The sequence below is a fragment of the Anguilla rostrata genome, chromosome 2, assembly GCF_018555375.3.
Source record: "Anguilla rostrata isolate EN2019 chromosome 2, ASM1855537v3, whole genome shotgun sequence".
Taxonomy (NCBI): Eukaryota; Metazoa; Chordata; class Actinopteri; order Anguilliformes; family Anguillidae; genus Anguilla; species Anguilla rostrata.
In genome coordinates this window covers 42152399-42171195 of record NC_057934.1, presented here as the reverse complement: position 1 = coordinate 42171195, position 18797 = coordinate 42152399, and the positions used below count along the sequence as shown (strand labels likewise).

General features: G+C 44.5%; 2 protein-coding genes across 2 annotated transcripts in view; both read right to left on the bottom strand.

Annotated features, from left to right (window-relative positions):
* Positions 1-1067: 1067 nt before the first annotated feature.
* Positions 1068-12502, bottom strand: LOC135248079 (putative protein MSS51 homolog, mitochondrial). Its single transcript, XM_064322289.1, has 7 exons — positions 12284-12502; positions 10618-10783; positions 10299-10448; positions 5295-5419; positions 4374-4937; positions 2766-2859; positions 1068-2345 (listed from the first exon to the last, which is right to left on the bottom strand). The coding sequence occupies exons 2-7, from the start codon at positions 10773-10775 to the stop codon at positions 2144-2146; spliced, it is 1293 nt and encodes a 430-aa protein (XP_064178359.1). The 5' UTR covers positions 10776-10783; positions 12284-12502; the 3' UTR covers positions 1068-2143.
* A 2482-nt stretch (positions 12503-14984) lies between these two features.
* Positions 14985-18797, bottom strand: part of capn15 (calpain 15) — a 51787-nt gene continuing 47974 nt past the window's right edge. The window contains 5 exon segments of the mRNA XM_064323336.1: positions 14985-15092; positions 15716-15872; positions 15874-15957; positions 17440-17618; positions 17908-18071. Of these exon segments, the coding sequence (XP_064179406.1) occupies positions 14985-15092; positions 15716-15872; positions 15874-15957; positions 17440-17618; positions 17908-18071 (692 nt within the window).

Genomic DNA, 18797 nt, shown 5'->3' with positions numbered 1-18797 from the left:
CTACTTTACCAGGAACTAAAAGGTTCCTTCAGCCAATGGTTGTCTGCGTTTCCACCGGGGTCTAAAGTACCGCGAAGATTAGGCAAATTAGCCCACTGACGTTGTCGTCGGTCCATCTGTCATATGATTTCTTCCGTAACCTCATACTACCACCGAAGTAGCCTACATTATTTTCTAATAACCGGGACAGCCCGGAGGGGTTTATTCCACTTATACAACGGGTTACCAACAATGACTATATATGGTTACTTTTGTATTTATTGATTTTCATATATCCTCTCAAACACATTCATTATGTTTGTATGCGAACATTCGCTTTCATGTCTTGACATCCGAAGCGACAGAATGCATTCACATTTATATGTATAACTGGCAACAACAGCAGAAAACATGCACACGTTGTAAACAATTTGCTGTTTGATTACTTTCTCGTCGTCAATTCCATATAGGCTAATGGCAAAATGACAAGAATAGAACGAAAACTCGGACTTGCGTGAAAATGTAAATTTAGTAGTGGTACAGCCACCGTTTGCTTTCCTTCAAAGTTACTGCTAGCCGAGCAGCGAAGTGTGCCCTCCAGATGCGAACCATGCACCATAAATTAGTCCATAGTCTTCCTGGTCTTTTCGTGGAATTGCAAAATGGCAGTAAAATTACGGCAGTCTGAAAAAGCTAAAGGGAAGATTACTAGAATTAACCTGTTATTTTACCCGGATAAAAAGTGCGGATGGTGATTTCCAGTTTGCTTGTACTGTATCACCTATGTTAATTAAGTTAACTACCGCATACCTCACATAACTGTATCAAACGTTTTGAGTCAATTACAACGGACTAACAAAGAAAATCCGGAAGAAATATTCAGCAACCGAATTAATCCGTTTGAATGTTTCGGTAGCCTACGTAATATGCTGTCCCAGCACGAATGGTTAGCATTTTATAAAACGAATACTAAAGCAAGAAAAGAACAGAAGAGCACACGTTATAGCCTAATTCCAAGACGTTGACAGGCCAAAACCAAAACTGGGCTACTGCGCCGCATAACATACAAGTTTGATTTGAAGTTATTATGAAAATAAATTGGTTTGCCGCTGCATATTTTCAAACATGGCGGGTAATGGCGGAAAATAAATACAACACAAATGCTACGAGTACTCGACCAATCAGAAATGTTCAGCGCTGCAAGCTCCACCCAAAAGGTTCCTGTACTTTCGGAAAGTACTACCCCCCGAGCAGGAACGTTTTGGGGGGTAAAACAAAGCCCCCAGAACTAAATTTAGACCCTAGTTCCTGCGGTGGAAACGCACTGAGTTCCTCAAAAGGTTCCTAGTTCCGGGGTATAGTTCCTGCGGTGGAAACGCGGCTATAGAAGGCAGTATGTATGCCGCCAAAGCAATGAAAGACTCTCAGAACCAGGTCCACAACCGTAGGTCATTCCTATGTTCCCAGGGTCCTATGTTCCCTAGATTTATATGGCACATGATGGGAACATGACAAAGGGTCCTATGTTCCCAGGGTCCTATGTTCCCCAGCTCTACATATGTGCTCTCCCAAGGTCCTATGTTCCCAAGGTCCTAGGACCCTGGGAACATAGATACGCTCCCCAACCGTCAACCAGGTCTACAACCACCGTCAAGCATGGCGGAGGATGCAAGTGCAAATTTGGGGTTGTATAACACCACCTGGAGTTGGTGATTGAAGGCATCATGGATGCCGGTAAATCAAATAAATCTTAACATATCATGCAATGCCTTGTGGACAATATTTGATTGGAAGCAAATTCATTCTACAGCAAGATAATAACCTCAAGCACACTGCTAAGAAGATCAAGCAGCTGGTGTTCTCAGAACAATGGCCTGGACACCCCAGAGTCCAGACCTCAACATTAACAAATGGCTTTGGAATTACTTGGATTGAGAGAAGCAGAAAATGCAATCATTTTATAACAACTTTGGAGGTGTTTACCAGGAGATTTCTTTGACAAACTCAAAGCAAGTCTCAAAAAAAAAACGCAATTACTCATTTAGCAAATTAAATGAGATTCTTCTTTTGACCAGACAACCCTGTGGACTACCATTAATGTAACTGTAAATGTAGATACTTCTGTTCGGTTGTATCAATAAACTGGTTGGCTTTGGAATAAGTCCTAATCTTCTTCCTCCTGCTCCTGCCCCTGTTCAAGCAGACCCATGAAGCAGAGGTAGTGGGAGTTGCAGTAGACTGGAGCCTTGTTTGGACACGACTGCACCTGTTCTGGCTTCAGGGAGGCAAATGGGTTTTGTCCACTGCCCCTGATGTCCATTTCCAGCTCTGCAAGGATCTGCAGGGAGTAGTTCAGCTCCTGCTCACTGTGGAAACACACACACATGCACACACACACACACACACACACAGATGCAGAAGTTGTAATTCTCAGTTACAACAATTAGAACAACAAATGTAATAATGTTACTAGTAATATTATATAAGAACCAACAATAATGGTTGAGGTTACAGCAAATAATTGTGTTTAGCAACACAGTGAATTAGAACATTAGTTATTATGTTCTTTCATGTGGGGGCAGTTGCTATGACCTGTGCATGAAACCTAGCTTCAGAATGGACTAAAAGCAAGGGTTACCGGGTTAATTAAGACAAAAATGCATGAATAATTCACTCTGAATCTGGAATAACTGCTGTATATTGCTTTGTTAAAAGAACAAGTTTCAGTTTGCAAAAAGTAGTCCTATATTCAAATTACACAAGTCACTGTTAGGTTGAAAACCTACTTGAACATGGTAAAGAGTGAAGGGATGTCGTAGTCTCGCAGGAGCAGCAGAGTAGGGAGCCAGCCTTCTCCCAGACCCTGGGTGGCATGAAACCCTGCAAAACAGAATCCATTGAATAAGATTTGCAAAGACCTATTTCATGAGAACAAACATGGACAGTGAGAGGTAAAGTGATTGTGTTGTGGGTGTGTGTGTTCACTGCAATAATCCAGTTAAGTGTGTTATTAAATAAATGTCCAACTGCCATCCCAGACATTGCTGAGACTCAAGTCAATGAGGTAATGAAGCTCACCTTCGAGTCTGTCAATTCTGAAATGCAGCCAGAAGCCAGGGCTGGTTCTGATCATGTGATGCACAGAGAGTGTGGTAGTACCTGTATATTTTGCTCTGCCAGTGCACATTCTAACCAAAGCAGGGGGAATTTGAGGGGATGAGAGGTTGTGTGCAACAGTTCTGCTGGGCACTATGATAAAATGCACAAGTTATGGCAAAGGCACACAACTGCCCATTTTTAGATGCTAGCTGTGATGGTCAAAAGTTGCGGCTTAACGTGCTGGATGCCCTTCCCAACCAGCAGACAAACAGCTAGAACATGGGTACGCAGTTCAGTGCCCAGAAAATCCCCTTTCGAGTGACCCATGGTTTTGCAAGGAAAACCTCATGATAACAAGTCAATAAGTCAAGTCAGTAAGACTGGGGCAACAGTGAGGAACAGCCTAACGAGCGATGCAGGCCGCACAGCACAGTGGACGTTCGGAATTCACATCCAAATGTACAAAAGAATGGGCAGCCAGACAGACAGGGCTGCTGGTTGAGGAGGAGCTGCCATGGAGTGAAGGCCGACCGCTATGGCTGCTGCGGTGCCACAGCTTGCCATGCTCCCGACGTGATAAGGCACATCCAGCATTTTTACCCTCTTAACAGCTCCCACCCTGTATTAGCGCCTGTGGAGCGGAAGCTGGAGGGAGTCAGAGCCAGCACCGACGGCTCAGATGCTCTAATACAATGGAGCCAGGGACACGCTAACAGATGGGAGCCTGAGTGCAGCGCAGCAAGCTCAAGGATCAATGACAAGGGACTCCAGCTGTTGCCATGAATCACAAACAGATAGGCAGTAAAAGTCTGGCGCACATGCACATTCCTCCGCTGTGAGTTACAACCAAAGAGGCCTGGTGTGTTGGTAGGTGGGAAGGTGGGGGGATGGGGTGGTTAAAGACAAGACATTGCCTTTTAAAGAAACCTGCCATCTGGAGTTCGTTGCTCTGAACAGAGATATGAACTCTAGATGAAGCCATGACCTCCAGAACAGATCAATGGGTCCTCAAAGATTCAGTCAGTTGTTTTCCAATCCAAATCTATGTTTGTTGGCCATAGATTGGTGGATCATACCTTATATGATATATATGATATCAAAGGAATGTCTTTAAATAGGCAGCAATGAATTGTATCCTTTCCAGTCCTGTACAGATCATAACTGGACTATGATGTCCAAATGACTATGGCTATTATGCTGCTATATTAAATTGGTCTTTTGAGGTAAAGGCACAGATTACCAGTAACATAGTCTGAGGTCTAAAGGAATGTCAATAATGAAAGACAGAACTGTACCTGGATGGAATCCCACTACCAGGTCAGGCTTGGCTGCCTCCTGTTTCTCTATGACATCTTCCCAGAACTGGTGATAGAGTCCCTTGTAGGCACTGATGTAAACTCTCCCACGAGGCCCAAAGTCCCTCAACGGAGGTCTCATAATGGGCCCCTCCACTACCTCAGGTCCCACCATCACCACCTCCAAACCCTGGTGACCAGGGAACATGCGGTTCAGTTCATCCATGTCCGTGAGCCGGGCCCCCATGGTCTCGCTGTGGGAGGCCCCAGCCAGGTGGATGGTGAGGGGCCGGGCGTAAGGGTCCAGGCCGAAGAGGCGCAGTCCCAGGCCCAAAGTAAGCGGGCGGGAGAGGAACTCGCTCGTCACCCGCCAAACTGACTCCCGAAGGTCGCCCCCCTCTGGGCTGGGCCTGCCAGCGTTGGTCCACAGATCTCTCATGCCACGCCCAGACAAGATGGCATCCAGGCGGGGGCTCAGGTCTCCCTGGATGGACAGCCAGTCTTCCCAGCCCTTCACACTGCCTGCAGGCTGTGACCACTGCTCTGTGGGGAAGGGGAGATCTCCTGTTGGAAGTAGAGAAGAAGATATTATCATAATGACAAGAACACTTTTAGCCCTTTATGATTATGTTTAGGCGAACACTGGTATAATACAAAATACTTTGCTGTCATGTTCTTTTATTACCTTTTATTACCTACAAATGTATTTACACTGACTTGATGAAAGCTCAAGTGGTTTAACTACAAAATCATTACAAAATCTTATGATATTACCATTGGGTGGCATAAAAATAAGAACTGATGGTGTGGTGGTTGTCACAAGAATTAGTCTTTGGATCTAGTGGAAGAAAAGATAAGATCTGTCTCCAATTCACTTCCCAACAGACAGTTCCTCAGATACTTGCTGGCCATCACTCTCACCCATAAACACCAGCCATTCCACCAGCCGGTCGATGGCCACCAAGCGCAACGTTTTGCAGAACTTTTTGTGCTGTGGCCAGTCCTCCTTCTGGCACTCCTTACTGCAGTAATATACATTCAGACACCTGGATGAGAGAGAGCAAAACAAAATCTGCATTACAGACGGTATAAACTAAAATAGACTGAATGGGTTTGGGATAGAGTTCAATGGTTCTTTCTCTTTAAAACACTCTGTAGACAGTCCAGTAAGTCATACAAAGGACAGAGATGAGGGCTTTAAATTAAAGGAAACAACAGTTCAAACATGCAGCTGGTTCTTTTTTTACACCACTTCACCTGTTTAAGTTTAGTGGTCGTATAGTTGAGTTGTAACACAGCTGAGCATGACATCTAATCTTACTACTGGGTGAGATATTTTCACTTGAGGGCAAGACATAATGAGGGTCAAACCCCAGTGAAGTTTACAGGAGCAGCCCATAGTGAAAGCACAGTTCTGTCACTGCTGGCTGGTTCGTGCATCACAGTAACACAAGACTGAATCTCAATGTCGGAATTCCAGCAAATCTGTGTCTGTCATTATAAACTAATATATTGCAATTTCTCAGTTTACTGAAATATGTAAATTTCTACAGTCATATGCTAATTTGAAGGATGGAATAAACAGCCAAAACAGTCAAGAAGTGATTAGCTGATATGATGGGTGGGATCTATTATATAGATTTAGTAGTGATTGTTGGCAAAGAGTTGGACTTCATAGCACAAAAGATTCCGCCTGTGGAAATTGAACACTTAATTAAAACCGATTGCATTTTCATTAAGTAAATTAGCAATTTTCAAGACAATATAGCCTTAAATGAGTGCCAACATAATGTATAGCTAACTGTTGTGACTAGCTTATTAACTTTGCTAGCAAGGCATTATCGACCAGATCCTACTACTTTGTTTATATCCAAATTGCATTCCTGGATCACTTTTTTTCTGAATGGAAAAAATTAAACACACCCTGAGCAGTCTAGGGGAGGTGACTACAAGGCTCCTTAAATCCCTTCTTGGATATGGTCCAAAATAAGGGGATGTTTCCCCAGTCTAATCAGTTAGAATAGCAGCTATATTTATTCTCTATTGGAATGTAAAACACGACTGCCACAAAAAAGTCAAATGATGCCCTTTTGCCATGGCAACACATCACCTGATTCATTCTCATGTACCATAAAAAAACATGCAACAATGTTCATTTCCATAACAGTGTCAAAATGATATGTCACTCATCTTTGATATACCAGTAAAAACATATATGTATACTCTATATATGGGTAAATTATTAAATCACAAGTTGAAATGTACCTGCTGAAACAATGACCTCAAAATACATCTTTTGAACTTTGACTTGCACTTTTTGAACCAGACTTCAATGTTGGAGATACACATATTAAATGCTTATTGGGATGGCTCTGTTTGGACAGTGTGCTGATGCAAGAAAGGATCAGATAGATTCACCTGGCCCAGAACTGTAAAATCTGCCCTTCCTGTGGCATGCCTGGCTCCTGTGAGACCGCCCGAGCCATTAGTGCATGATCTCATCAGGAACACATGACAGGCAGTGAGATCTGGGAACGCTCCACAATGGAGACCACAGCACTTCTAATATCCCAGCCCCAGAGATCCTCAGTGCTCACATCAGACTAACAGTCTCTCCTCTGTTAGCAAATCAAAGGCTTGTCTATCAGAATTAGACATGACATGAAAACATTACGTCTGATTCCGACTGAACATCTAAAACACTAAACATTACTTGTACATGAAACATTGACTTAACCATTTTAAAAGGAGATAATGGAAATGCTGACGGAATACTGGCTGACAGGACAAATGGCTGATGACTGAGGCTTCCATGTATGGAATAACAGCGGCAGGTGTGAAGACTCCAGCAAAAAGAAAGAGTGGAGAGAGTGCAAGCGAGGGAGAGATAGATTAGCTACATAATGCGAAGAGAGACAGAGACAGGCCCTTGAATGTGCCTAGCATGTCGATGAAGGGAATTTTGACAGCTCTTCTTCAAGCTAACTATACCCCTGTGCCTGACCCAAAAAAAGGCCAGTCGTGCTTGGCCTCTCTCACCTTCTCAAATATTCAGAGAGTGAAGGATGGGAATTATCAGATAGGGTTATTGGGAAACGTGACGAATTGACAGTTCCTGTCTAAGACCACCAAGCTTGATAAAATACTTTTATGTTTTCTATGTTGTCTTTAACTGTAATCTTTCACAGAAGGCATATCATACATGGCCTTGAGGAAGGCCTCAGCCCCTATTACTGTTATACAGTACCCTCCATAAATATTAAGTATTGTTTTTGCTGTCTACTCAACCACAATTATATTTTAAAAGAAAATATGAAAAATATGAAATTACATAGCTTTAATAGCAATAATAATAATAATAATAATAATAATAATAATAATAATAATGTATCTACAGAGGTTATGTGATATTCAAGTCTCAGAAAACAGAGAGAGAGACCCTATTAACTTTTTGCATACACAAAGTTATGGACAGAAACTGCTTTATAAGTACAGAAAGAGATATGGTTTTTATATTCAATATATTATAAGAAGTATTTGTTCCATAGAGTTTGTGCAGCAAGGTGTAAAAGTTTAGCTGTCAAGCCAAAACCGGCAGCAGCTCCCGCTGGTTTTACATTTCCAACACGTATAGCTAAAAATATAACAAGCTTTCAAAGATGACAACTAGTGGATGATCTCCCCTTAATTCTGCTTCTATGCCAAGATGGCTTGATGGAAAAAGCATCTGAACGGGGGGTGGGGGTGGGGGGGGACAATGGGTAGGCAATTTTCACCCACTGTCCGGACTTAACGACTGTTCTGAAAGTAATCTGACCTGGGTAGGTCAAAACCAATGAAGTCAAATAAACATCCAGACTGAATTATAGACTTAGGATTTCATCTTTTAATATTTAAGATCTTCCTTCTATCCCATCAGAAGATGAGTTAACAAAAGTATTGTTTTTTAAATTCTCTCTGATATTTTTCTTCTTACAGAACAAGTATGTGAGGAAAAAAACTAGGTATCTAATCTAGGTACATAAAAAAATAAGTCAACACTGTAAGGTGCTAAATAATGAAATACTGGCCACTTTGAAAGTATATGAAGTGTAATAATAAAACTATATACATATATAAATACAGAGCCCTCCAGAATGACTTGCCACCCTCAATTAAAATGAACAAAAATGCTCATTTTTTAATGAGCAAACCAGGTTTTCAATTATATTTAGGTCAGGGGACTGGGGTGGCTATTACAACAGCTTGATTCTGTGCTCACTTAACCATTTTTGTGAATTTGGAAGAATGCTTTGGATCATCGTCCTGTCGGAGGACCCAGCCACAGCACAGTTGTAGCCTCCTGGCCAGCGGCAGCTAGATTTCGGTCAAAAACCTTCTGGTACTTGACAGAGCCCTTGATGCCATGTATCTGAACAAGGTTCCCATTAGGAAGCAAAACAAGCCCACATCACATACCCACCACCATACTTCACGGTGGGGATTAAGTTCTTTTCTGCATGACCATGCCTCTTTTTATACCAAAGATGTTTTACAACTGTTGGTGCTTGATGACAGTAGCCTTCCAAATAGAAGGCTATGTGGAGGTGGTGTTTAATTGTAGTTTTGGAGACGTTTTTGGTGCAGTTTAAGTTTTTCTTTATTTTTCTGGCTCATAGTTTTTGGTGATGAAAAAATGCTGCCATATTCTGCAATTCTGCAACTGTCATCCTTGGAGAATTTTCTGGCTCACAAACTATCTTCCTCCCTGTACAGGTATGTGCAGGAAAATACACTTGTGCCTTTTTAGGCAGGCTCATCACAGCTTCCGTTGTTTTTAAATAAAAAATATTAATAATTGCCCTAATAGTATAAATGGGCATTTCGAGCAATTCATCAATTTTTCTGGCCATTGTCTGATTTACGAATGTGAACAACCTTTTGCTTATTTTCAGTGGGGACTCTCTGACCATCCCCATGTTAATGGATAACCACAGGAAATTGTCAGGTGTGTCATCTCATATTCATATCCCATGAAACAGGAAGTCATACATTACCACTTAGGAGTTCATAAAGACTCAGATTAACTTTAAAATAGGTGAAATATAAATGACAAAATGAATAAGAATTTTTAGAGGCACCTATTGTGACACATGATTTTTTTCTGAAAAATACTCATTTCTTGATGAAGAATTGCTTTTATCTTTGGGCAATTCTACCTCAGATTTAGATTTTTTTCCACATTTTGAGTGCAAGATCAAGCTGATAAAACATTCTTTTTTCATTGCCTGCCCCCCCATTTTTACCAAGGGTAGCAACAATTCCAGAGGGCACTGTGTGTGTCTATGTAAGGGATAATCCATGACAAGGTGGGTCAGCTATCGAAAAATAATGACCAAAGCAGAGGCAAAGAACCCCTGACGTGAAGCAGAAAATTATATAAATACACATAACATATTAAATATAATGTAGTAATTATACTTAAATATAGCTTCGTGTTCATTATATTGTCATTTTGGATTGTAATTTCTTTCAGACTCGCAGAGGGTGTCTATAGCTCTGAGAGCTGCACCAGAGTGTTGAATTCTCATAGTTGATCTCGGGCAAGTGGACCGCTGCTGCCCTTGACTGCTTAGGCCGGTCCCTGTCAGCACATGACAGCCTTTTCATCATGTTTCACAAACTACGCAGCAGGGGTTTATATTTGAGCTGCTCTTATGGACATAGTTCTAAAAAGCACAAAACATGCCAAACATGCTAGATGTGCCTGGATCAACGGATTACCACATAAGCAGCCTGATACTGCAACGAACAAGACAGGGGGAGTCTAACATAAGAAAAATTGATAAGCAAACACAAACCAAGTGGAACCCTGTAACTCCCACAGCAGCAATGACCTCGCTCATTCCTACACAGCACCCTCCTGCTCCTGAACCACCCACGTACTTAACGCAGCGCTTGAGAGCTTGGCCCTCCGAGAGGTGGCCGGACAGCTTCTTGCAGGCGGCGCAGAACTTGAACGTGTCCTCCATCTTCTGGAACATCTCCTTGTGGGACCGGAAGCCAATGCCCTTTGTCTTCCCCTGCAGGGCAGCCCTGGTGTGAAAGAGAGGGGATGACATGCCCTTTACCATTAAAACCAAATCTACGGGATTATACTTGTGTATTGACTGCATTTATTTAATACAATCTGAGGGAATATTCGCATTTCGAATTCTACCAGGTAACTGTTCAAAGCTAGAACACACAGGAGTGAGAGGCCCACCTGTAGTCACCATAGTCATTCATGTTGAGCTTGTTGAGGATAACCTTTGACAGGCCAGGAACGTTGGAGTCCAAGGAGTAGAAGCCCAGGCGGTCTGTATATACACCATCTGGCCCAGGAGTGAAGGACTCTGGGAGTGCTGGGCAGGAAGTAGCCATTGTTCACACTGTGGGTAAGAGTCCACACTCTTAGGGTTCTGCAGAGGACTGCATTTGATACTGTACAGTTTGCCACTTGACACTAGCCATTGCATAAAACTCTGGTTCCAAAAACTGTATGCAACTGAACTTTACTGTATTGAAATTTAGCTTCTCTGTTTGCCTATTTATGCTTAGTGAATGTTGATGTACCCTTTTCAGTGAAGCCAGTGCACACAGAACATGTGGAAAGGATCCGTGGGGAGCTTTGCCTTGCTGACTGACAGACATGACAGCGGTGGTTCAAGCCTTTCTTATGGAGAAGGACAAGTCAAATGGATGGTGCACTCAGACAGCTAATTGACCATTATGGAGTAGACTAGAGGAAATGTGATTGTCTACTCCCTCTGCCTGTCATGTACGGGAGTGTGTGGGAAAGGGCGAGGGGGAGGGGGGGAGCGAGAGAGAGAGAGAGCGAAAGAGAGAAAGAGAGACGGGGGAATTGGACAGCCCCAGCAGATATGAAACACTAACTTGGCTGTTGGCTGATCTTTTGGCCTTGATGCAAGAGAGGGATTGCACTGAATATACACTACATTTGACAACAAAATGACCAGTTACTTTCTTGTTGACACATTTGCAATTAAAAGTATTTAAGTGTGGTTCATTACATTTTTAATACCCTCCCAACTTGTCTATCAAGAAAAAAAGAACATAAATGAAACAGGCGATAAATAAATTCAAATGATCACAAAACCTTTAGATTAGAATCCCCATATCAATGGTTCATGTTTGAGTCTCCAACAGTCAACGCAACAACCATGAATTAAAACTCGCTATTTATACAGCAAACCGCAACCAAAGATAAGGTATTTTAAAACCTCACAGTAGGACAACGCATACATCTCAAATGCAAGAGCTCAGGCAGGCATTATTTAAAGTTAAAAATACAATGCGATACATTACTGCATAATTTGGGAGAACAGGCCAGTGGAAAAACATTGGCTGCATTAACGTTTTGCATGTATGGTTCTTGAAATAGCTTAAGAACTTAAAAACCAGTAGATATCAAGATTACTGGTGAGCTGAAATGTTTCCCTCCTGGGAAATAACCAAATACTCTAAGGGATTTGTGTAGATATCCCACTTTAAGAACGGTTTTAAAAAACAGAATCATTACCAAATCCCTCTTGAACTTAGACTTGAACTTATCTGGAATAAATGTATTCATATCTGTAAATATAGTTGCAAGTGTGACACTGCATACAATATATACACTAAGGCAGATCAGAACGCAGAAACATGATATCTACTTCACTCACTGATTACATCAATGTTGAAAAATATTAATGCTTTTATATTCATATAGATCATAATGAATCAGTTCGGTTCACTTGACAAGTTTCCCCTCATGAGTAGCTTTCATTTGCCCTCCTTAAGCTAAATACTGACAGAAGACATCTGCTATTACATGGCACATTCGTTTGAGATTCAGGCAGACATATTAGAGAAGTTGGAAAGGTGCATACCTGGTAAGATTTTAAGCAGATGGTAATCTCTCAGGTCAAAAGACTAAGCCCCAAGTGTAATCCAGACCCCGCAGAGTGGCAGGATGAGATGAGGGGGTGATTGACAGCTCCCCAGGATGGTTTTGCAACCCCCGACTAGATGGAACCAGGGCTGTCCTGCCCAGAGCCACATTTGAGGGCTCTAAATACACAGGCACCTCCCCTCCTGAGGATTCCAGTTTTGGGTGAAGCAATGAGGAGCTTGACACATGAACCTTGCAGAGCTGGTTATCTTGACTTTCCCCCTCCCGTCCCTCATACAACCAGTGTGGCGCTGCTCTCTGGTGATGTAATCAGTACCCCCTGGTGGACAGCAGTCATAACTACGTAACCAAAGTCCAAGAGTGGATACTGCGTTTAGTGCTTTCACTAAACCAATAGAAAAGAGACGTGGATTAAGAATACACCCAAAAATAAATACATAAATAAATAAATAAACAAACCAGAAGCGTTTTTTAATTAAAAAACAAAATTTATTTGGTCCTTCAGAACCTGAGTTTGCAAACTAAACATACATACATATTTTATACATTATTTTTTCTAAAATTGATAAAATATTCCATATATCACATTCCTGCCCAATAGTGGTCTATTTTAGTTAAATTTTGTTACATTGTAGGCTTGTTTTTTTTACAGGGTAAAATTCACCACGCAAAGGTTATGCATTGGTGTTTGTACAATTTACAAATAGAGGGAGGGAGGGTGGCTTCAGCAATCTCCCGCCAGAATTCCTCCTGACCAACAGGGGGCAGCACTGCCCCCAAAATAGGGATAATCTCAGGTTTCTCAACTAAAGACTGACTCATAAGACATGGGAAAACAAGGGGAGACCAAAGAAGCCGACTCAATGTAATTAGTTTCAGAAAACAAAGTACAATCACTGTGCTCAGCACAGCACACGTTGCTCATAGTCGCCCACCAGACTCATTTTTCAAGTCTCCCAGTGTAATCTCTCAATCAAGCAAGCAAAAATAAAATAAAAAATGTCACAGAATAAATCAAGTTCTTACTCTTATCCTCTCGGTGCAGTCTTCAAGCTTGCATTACACAAAGCTTCAAGCATCAAACTTTTGTGCTTTTTCCCCCATAGTACTCCGACTATACAAATAAATAACAAGAGACCAGGGGAAGTCACAGAGCTGCACATTCCACAGGGACTGAACCATAGTTTGCTTAAAAGCACACAGAAACACTACACAGTGGCCAAGATTGTTCATTATTCAAGTTTATTAAGCAACTTTTATAGGGAACTGCCCGGCCCGTACGAAGGTCAAGACCTGGTGAAAATTAACTGAGCAGAACTGAAAAGGGAATCTTGGTCATTTGCTGCCCACCAACGTATCCTGCATCTCACATCCAGATTTCAAGTTTCTGATTGAGAGTGAATTTAGCTTATTGAAGAACCGTGACGCCTACGTCTCCATCTTTCCCCATCTCACAAATCCAGCATTTGAGGACATTTGAAGACATGACCAGCATTTTCATGACCAAAGCTTCCACACTTCCCACCAAACATTTTACTGCACTTGCTCTCAGCATGGAAATGTACCGCTCCTGACGCTCGTCATTGGGTTCCTCTCATGACCCCCCCCCCCCGTGGTGAGCGGAGACCAACGCCAAACCCTCCCTGCCGCTTCGGAAAGGAGCGCCAGACCCAGCGCAAACCGCCCTGGACTCCTTCCTACGGAGGGCCCGGCGTATGGATACACACGGCGAGCCCTGGAGCCCTGCGTGAGCGCGATGAGGCCCGGTCATATCGTGGGCCTGACCGCTCCACGCCACAAGCTTCCTCTTCCTCCTGCTGCTGGAGACACATGGGAGGGGGGGGGGGGGAGGCCCCGGGGGGGGCAAGCACTGAGCGCGCTCACAAACAAACTCCGCACCTTCAGAAGGCTCCGCTGACTGACGAAATCCCCTTCCTGGCGGCAGCAGCGGCTCGGGGGGGCGCTCTGGGTGAAGGAAAACAACACCGACAGGCGCGTACGGAGACCTGTCGAGGCTCGGAGCGCTCCCTCTCCCGCTGGCCTCGCTGCAGCGGGCTTCAGACCGCGAGCGCAAATAGAACCATACTGCTTACTTTCAAACACTATCGTCAAGGGAGGGGAGGGGGACAGGGAGGGGAAGGGGGGGCACTCGAGTCACCACGGCATTCGCTTAAACGAGCTTTCCTTACAGCGACGGCAGATTAAATAAAAAAACTTGAGCTTGAGATTCCCCCTGTTTGAGGAAGGACGTGTCGGGATTTTTTGAGAGCGCATCGTTTTTTTTTTCTTCCCCTACTTAGCTTTCAGCGCTTAGCTGACAGCCTAAAATTTGAAGCCCTGACTCGCGATCATCCAGGAGCGGGCGAGAAACGGCTGCGCAGGAAAGGCTGCTCCCGTCACCGTGACGACGGCTGTCAGGGGCTCGCTCGGATGCGTCAGATCCAGCAGCAGGTAGGGAAGCACGCGCACGCTTCTCACCGCATCAGCTGCCACTCGCCGATCGCGCGGGGGAGAGGAGAGGGGCGGGGGCGGGAGGCGACGGCTAGAGCGAACGCCAGAGACGCGGACGGGCGGGACTCGGAGGGAGACCGCCCCATACAGCCGTACCGAATTTTACGTGTACCGAGAACATTAAAACATTTCAAGTGCGATCCCCGGTTCTAACACAACCTGCGGTGTCAGGACACGCGGCTGCCGTACCGCTGCTCGCGTCTGATTGGCCCGGAGCGAGGGGGAGGGGTCACGGCTAGGGTGAGGCGCGCAGACGGGGCGGGGCGCTGGTAAACCTGAGGGAACGGGTTCCTAGGAGAGGAGTACCTCATGATTTCACAGAACACAGACACGCCGACAGCCAAAAAAACGAAAAGAAAAGGAAGGAGAGAAATGGCAGCCGTGACAAACGTGATGTAAAAACATTGTGACAATCCATATTCACAGCGCTTTGGCTCGTGCCTGAAAGCCTGAGAGGGGAAGGGGGGAGGGGGGGGGGCTTGTGGGCGGGACTGCCCTCCTGATGACAAACGGCTCTGGCAGCGCATTGGGCTGTGTGGGGGTGTCACAGCTGCGGCTCTAAAGGGGATTGGCTCAGTGGGACAGGCAGGCCTGACTCAGTAGTTTCAGCACCGCCGACGCGAACCTCCTCCTGCTTCAGCGCGGCAGACCGGAACGGAGGGGCCCTCTTGCGCCCCCTGCAGGAGGGACTCCGCTACCGCCGTACCCCATTCTCAGGTCCACCTCGTGGGTGTGGGCCCAGAGGCCGGGTCCAGTCCAGTCCGGTCCGGTCCGGTCCTGTCCGGTCCTGTCCGCTGGTTCTCTCCCCAGAGGCACGGGCCTCGAGTCTCGCGCGCGTGATCAAGAACGAGCGAGTGCAGGAACAACGGGACATTCTGGCAGGGCAGCGTTCTCCTACGAGTTCTCCCGCGGTGAAAAAATAGACAGGAGGAGAAACGGAGGCGCCGACACCTCCTCTGGCGGCGGTGGCCCCGAAGGGCGGGCAGTGGGCTGCAGCCTCGATGTCGGGGGTGGCGAGGGCGTGGGTGGCCGTTAGGGGCGGCCAGTCCCCAGCGAGCTCTGGCGGCCTTGGGTGCGCCTTGGGGCGTGATGGAGAAGCCGGCGTTGCCCTCCAGCTGAGACAGGACCACCAGCACCTGCCTGCGGGGGGAGGGAGGGGGAGGGAGAGGAGACAGGGAATAGCACCATGACACGATGAGCCTTATTATGAGAGCACTCCCCTTTGGCCACATGAACTTACAGCCCTCGCGGTTCAGGAGGAACAGTTTAAGAGCTGTGACATCATGTACTGACTCAAATGTGATGGTGTGGGCTCTTGCTTGTCTACTTTTTAAAAAATATACTACTTTCATTCTGCTGTTGCTTTTCTAATTTACTTTAATTCCTTAGTATACCAGGGGAGGAGTCTTGGAAATTAGTCCATGGGGATAAATACTTAATTCAACGTGTCTGACAGGAGTTTATCCCCAGACCGTATTTAGAAATGTCCAGACACTGCTAAATAGATTTTTTCTTTCCCAAGATGGCCAATGATATTCAGAAACTTTTCTTTTTGTTCCTTAATTGGTAAATCTGGTGAATCCCTTGTTACTACAACTACACGACTTGAGATTTGCACATAAAATGTCAGGAGGATTATTCGGCCCAAAATTGAAATTGAAATAAATTCATAAAATCAGCAGGGGTGAGCAAGTCTGTTTTTTGTCTACTTTTAATTATACAGCCTGCTTTTTTCGTTGAACCATCCGCATCCAGAACAAACATAATTTGTGTGAGGGAATACTGTATGTGAGAGGGAAAATAGTGACAGTACATATTAGCTTTCTAACTAGTTAGGTTAGCTAGCCAATAGCAAGCTGCTAGTTACTGCCCAGTGTTGTCTCTTTCTGCCTGTTAGCAATGGACTAGGTTGGACTGAGGTTGGTAGAGATTTGACAGAGCTGCCTTCTCTTGCACTACAGTGTCTAGTGTGGCTAGAGCAAGCACTAATGTTACTCAGACTGATGCTCTTATAAAATATAGCTGCATATAATGACTAATCATTTACAATATCCAGGTTTGTGTTGTTTGTAAAGTACAGCTTTATAAAGAAATGATCCGTTATTATACTTAATAACAAAAGACATTTCAGTGTTAATTCATAAGGTTTGTGCTTTGAAGGCAGAATAATTGCAATGCCAATGTACAACAGATGGAGATAACTGCCATTTTCACTCACTTCCACAACTTCCACTTCTAGTTACAAATACAGATCCAGATAGTTTTGCTGGATAGGAAGATAAGTGATAGTGCGGTCTCTGCACACTGCTTGTTCTCACCATTGTAGCAGTGCTGCTTTGCGATATCAAACAAATACATAAAAATAAATAGTTCAGAGGCTCAAATCACACCTTTGATTTTGCCTCAAACTACCATAAACACAGAATTGGCATACTGAAGGTGTGGAGCTGACTAAATGTCTCTGGGGGGGATCCTATCTGAGCAGGGTACTGTGGGAAGTGGAGTCCCACAAGGATCCTTTCTGGGACCACTGTTCTACCCCATTTATATAAATAACCTTGACAAGGACAATGAAAGTACATTTGTTACATTTGGAGATAAATAAACAGAAAAGTACAGCACCTGTGTAAGGGCGGAACGCTGTCAATGGTCTTCAAGCTTCCGCGCGTGGACACAACGTTGAAGCTGTCCGTGCAGTCACACGATACGTGGAGGTAGTACTTGGGGTGGCGGTTTTCCACCACTACAATGAGCCCCGCCCACCCGTGGGTCAGGTAGTAACATGTCATGCCCTCTCTGCCCTACAGGGGGAGACAGAGAGCAGCTCAGCCAGAGTTCAATTGAGGTGCATCCCATTACTCTTCACTCCGCACCTCCTTTCCTCCACTCCTCCACTACCATTCATCTCCCACCCGGAAGTATGTGGAGGAAAGGAGGGGAGGAGATGAGTTTGAGTGCGCATTGCTCGTCTCCTCCAATAGGAGGGAAGGAGGTGATAGTGCAGGAAAGGAGCATGCATTTTTTGAATACTGGGATGCAGTCTGGCAGTCTGAAATGCAATTGAAAGGGAAAGTCTCTCCGCTCCCTTACCTCGTGCCTTTCACCCTTGTTCTCAGTCAGTAGGATAATGGCGTCTGCCAGAGTGGTTGCCATGGCCTCCACCTGCTCCACCATCACCTGCCGGGAGCTGTAGATCGCCAGAATGTACCCGGGGATGTCCTGGCTGGGGCGCCCACTGCTGGTGGGACTGGACACTGCAGGTCAAGAGGAGACATTATAAAGATGTCATCTACACTGCTTCATCTGTTTCAAATATGTACTGTTGAGTCAGATTCTTCTCTCTCTAGATTACATTATTGTGTTTAAATTACAGCACACACTGAAAGCTAAAGAAATTCTTTCCAACTGAAATTGCAACAACTGTAGTGACCCACCACCTGGTATCCAACCGTTCATCATCATCATCATCATGCCACAGAAATAAAAGGAAAATCAGCAATCTACTGCCAAAAATAAATGTGCACTTGACAAATATAGTAATATGTTCTATTGTAATGGGACATATTCCCAGCCCATAGATTTCACATGCCATTTTTAGCGAATATAACTGAAAACAAGGTGTACAGTGTGAGAGTCTCTGTATTAATGATATATATATATACATACATACCTACATACATATGTATGTATATATGTGTCTGTGCTCATAAGCCCTGCTCTGTGTACCGGTGTGCGTCTGTGTGTGAGTGAGTGAGTGAGTGAGTGTGTGTGTGTATGTGTGTGTGTGTGTGTGCGTGAGCGTGTGAGAGTGATTGTGTGAGTGTGTGTGTGTGTGTGTGCGTGTGAGGATGTGAGAGTGATTGTGGTGTGTGTGTGTGTGTCTATGTGTGTGTGTGTGTGTGTGTGTGTGGTGGTGTGTGTGTGTGTGGTGTGTGGTGTGTGTGTGTGTGTGTGTGTGTGTGTGTGTGTGTGGTGAGGTG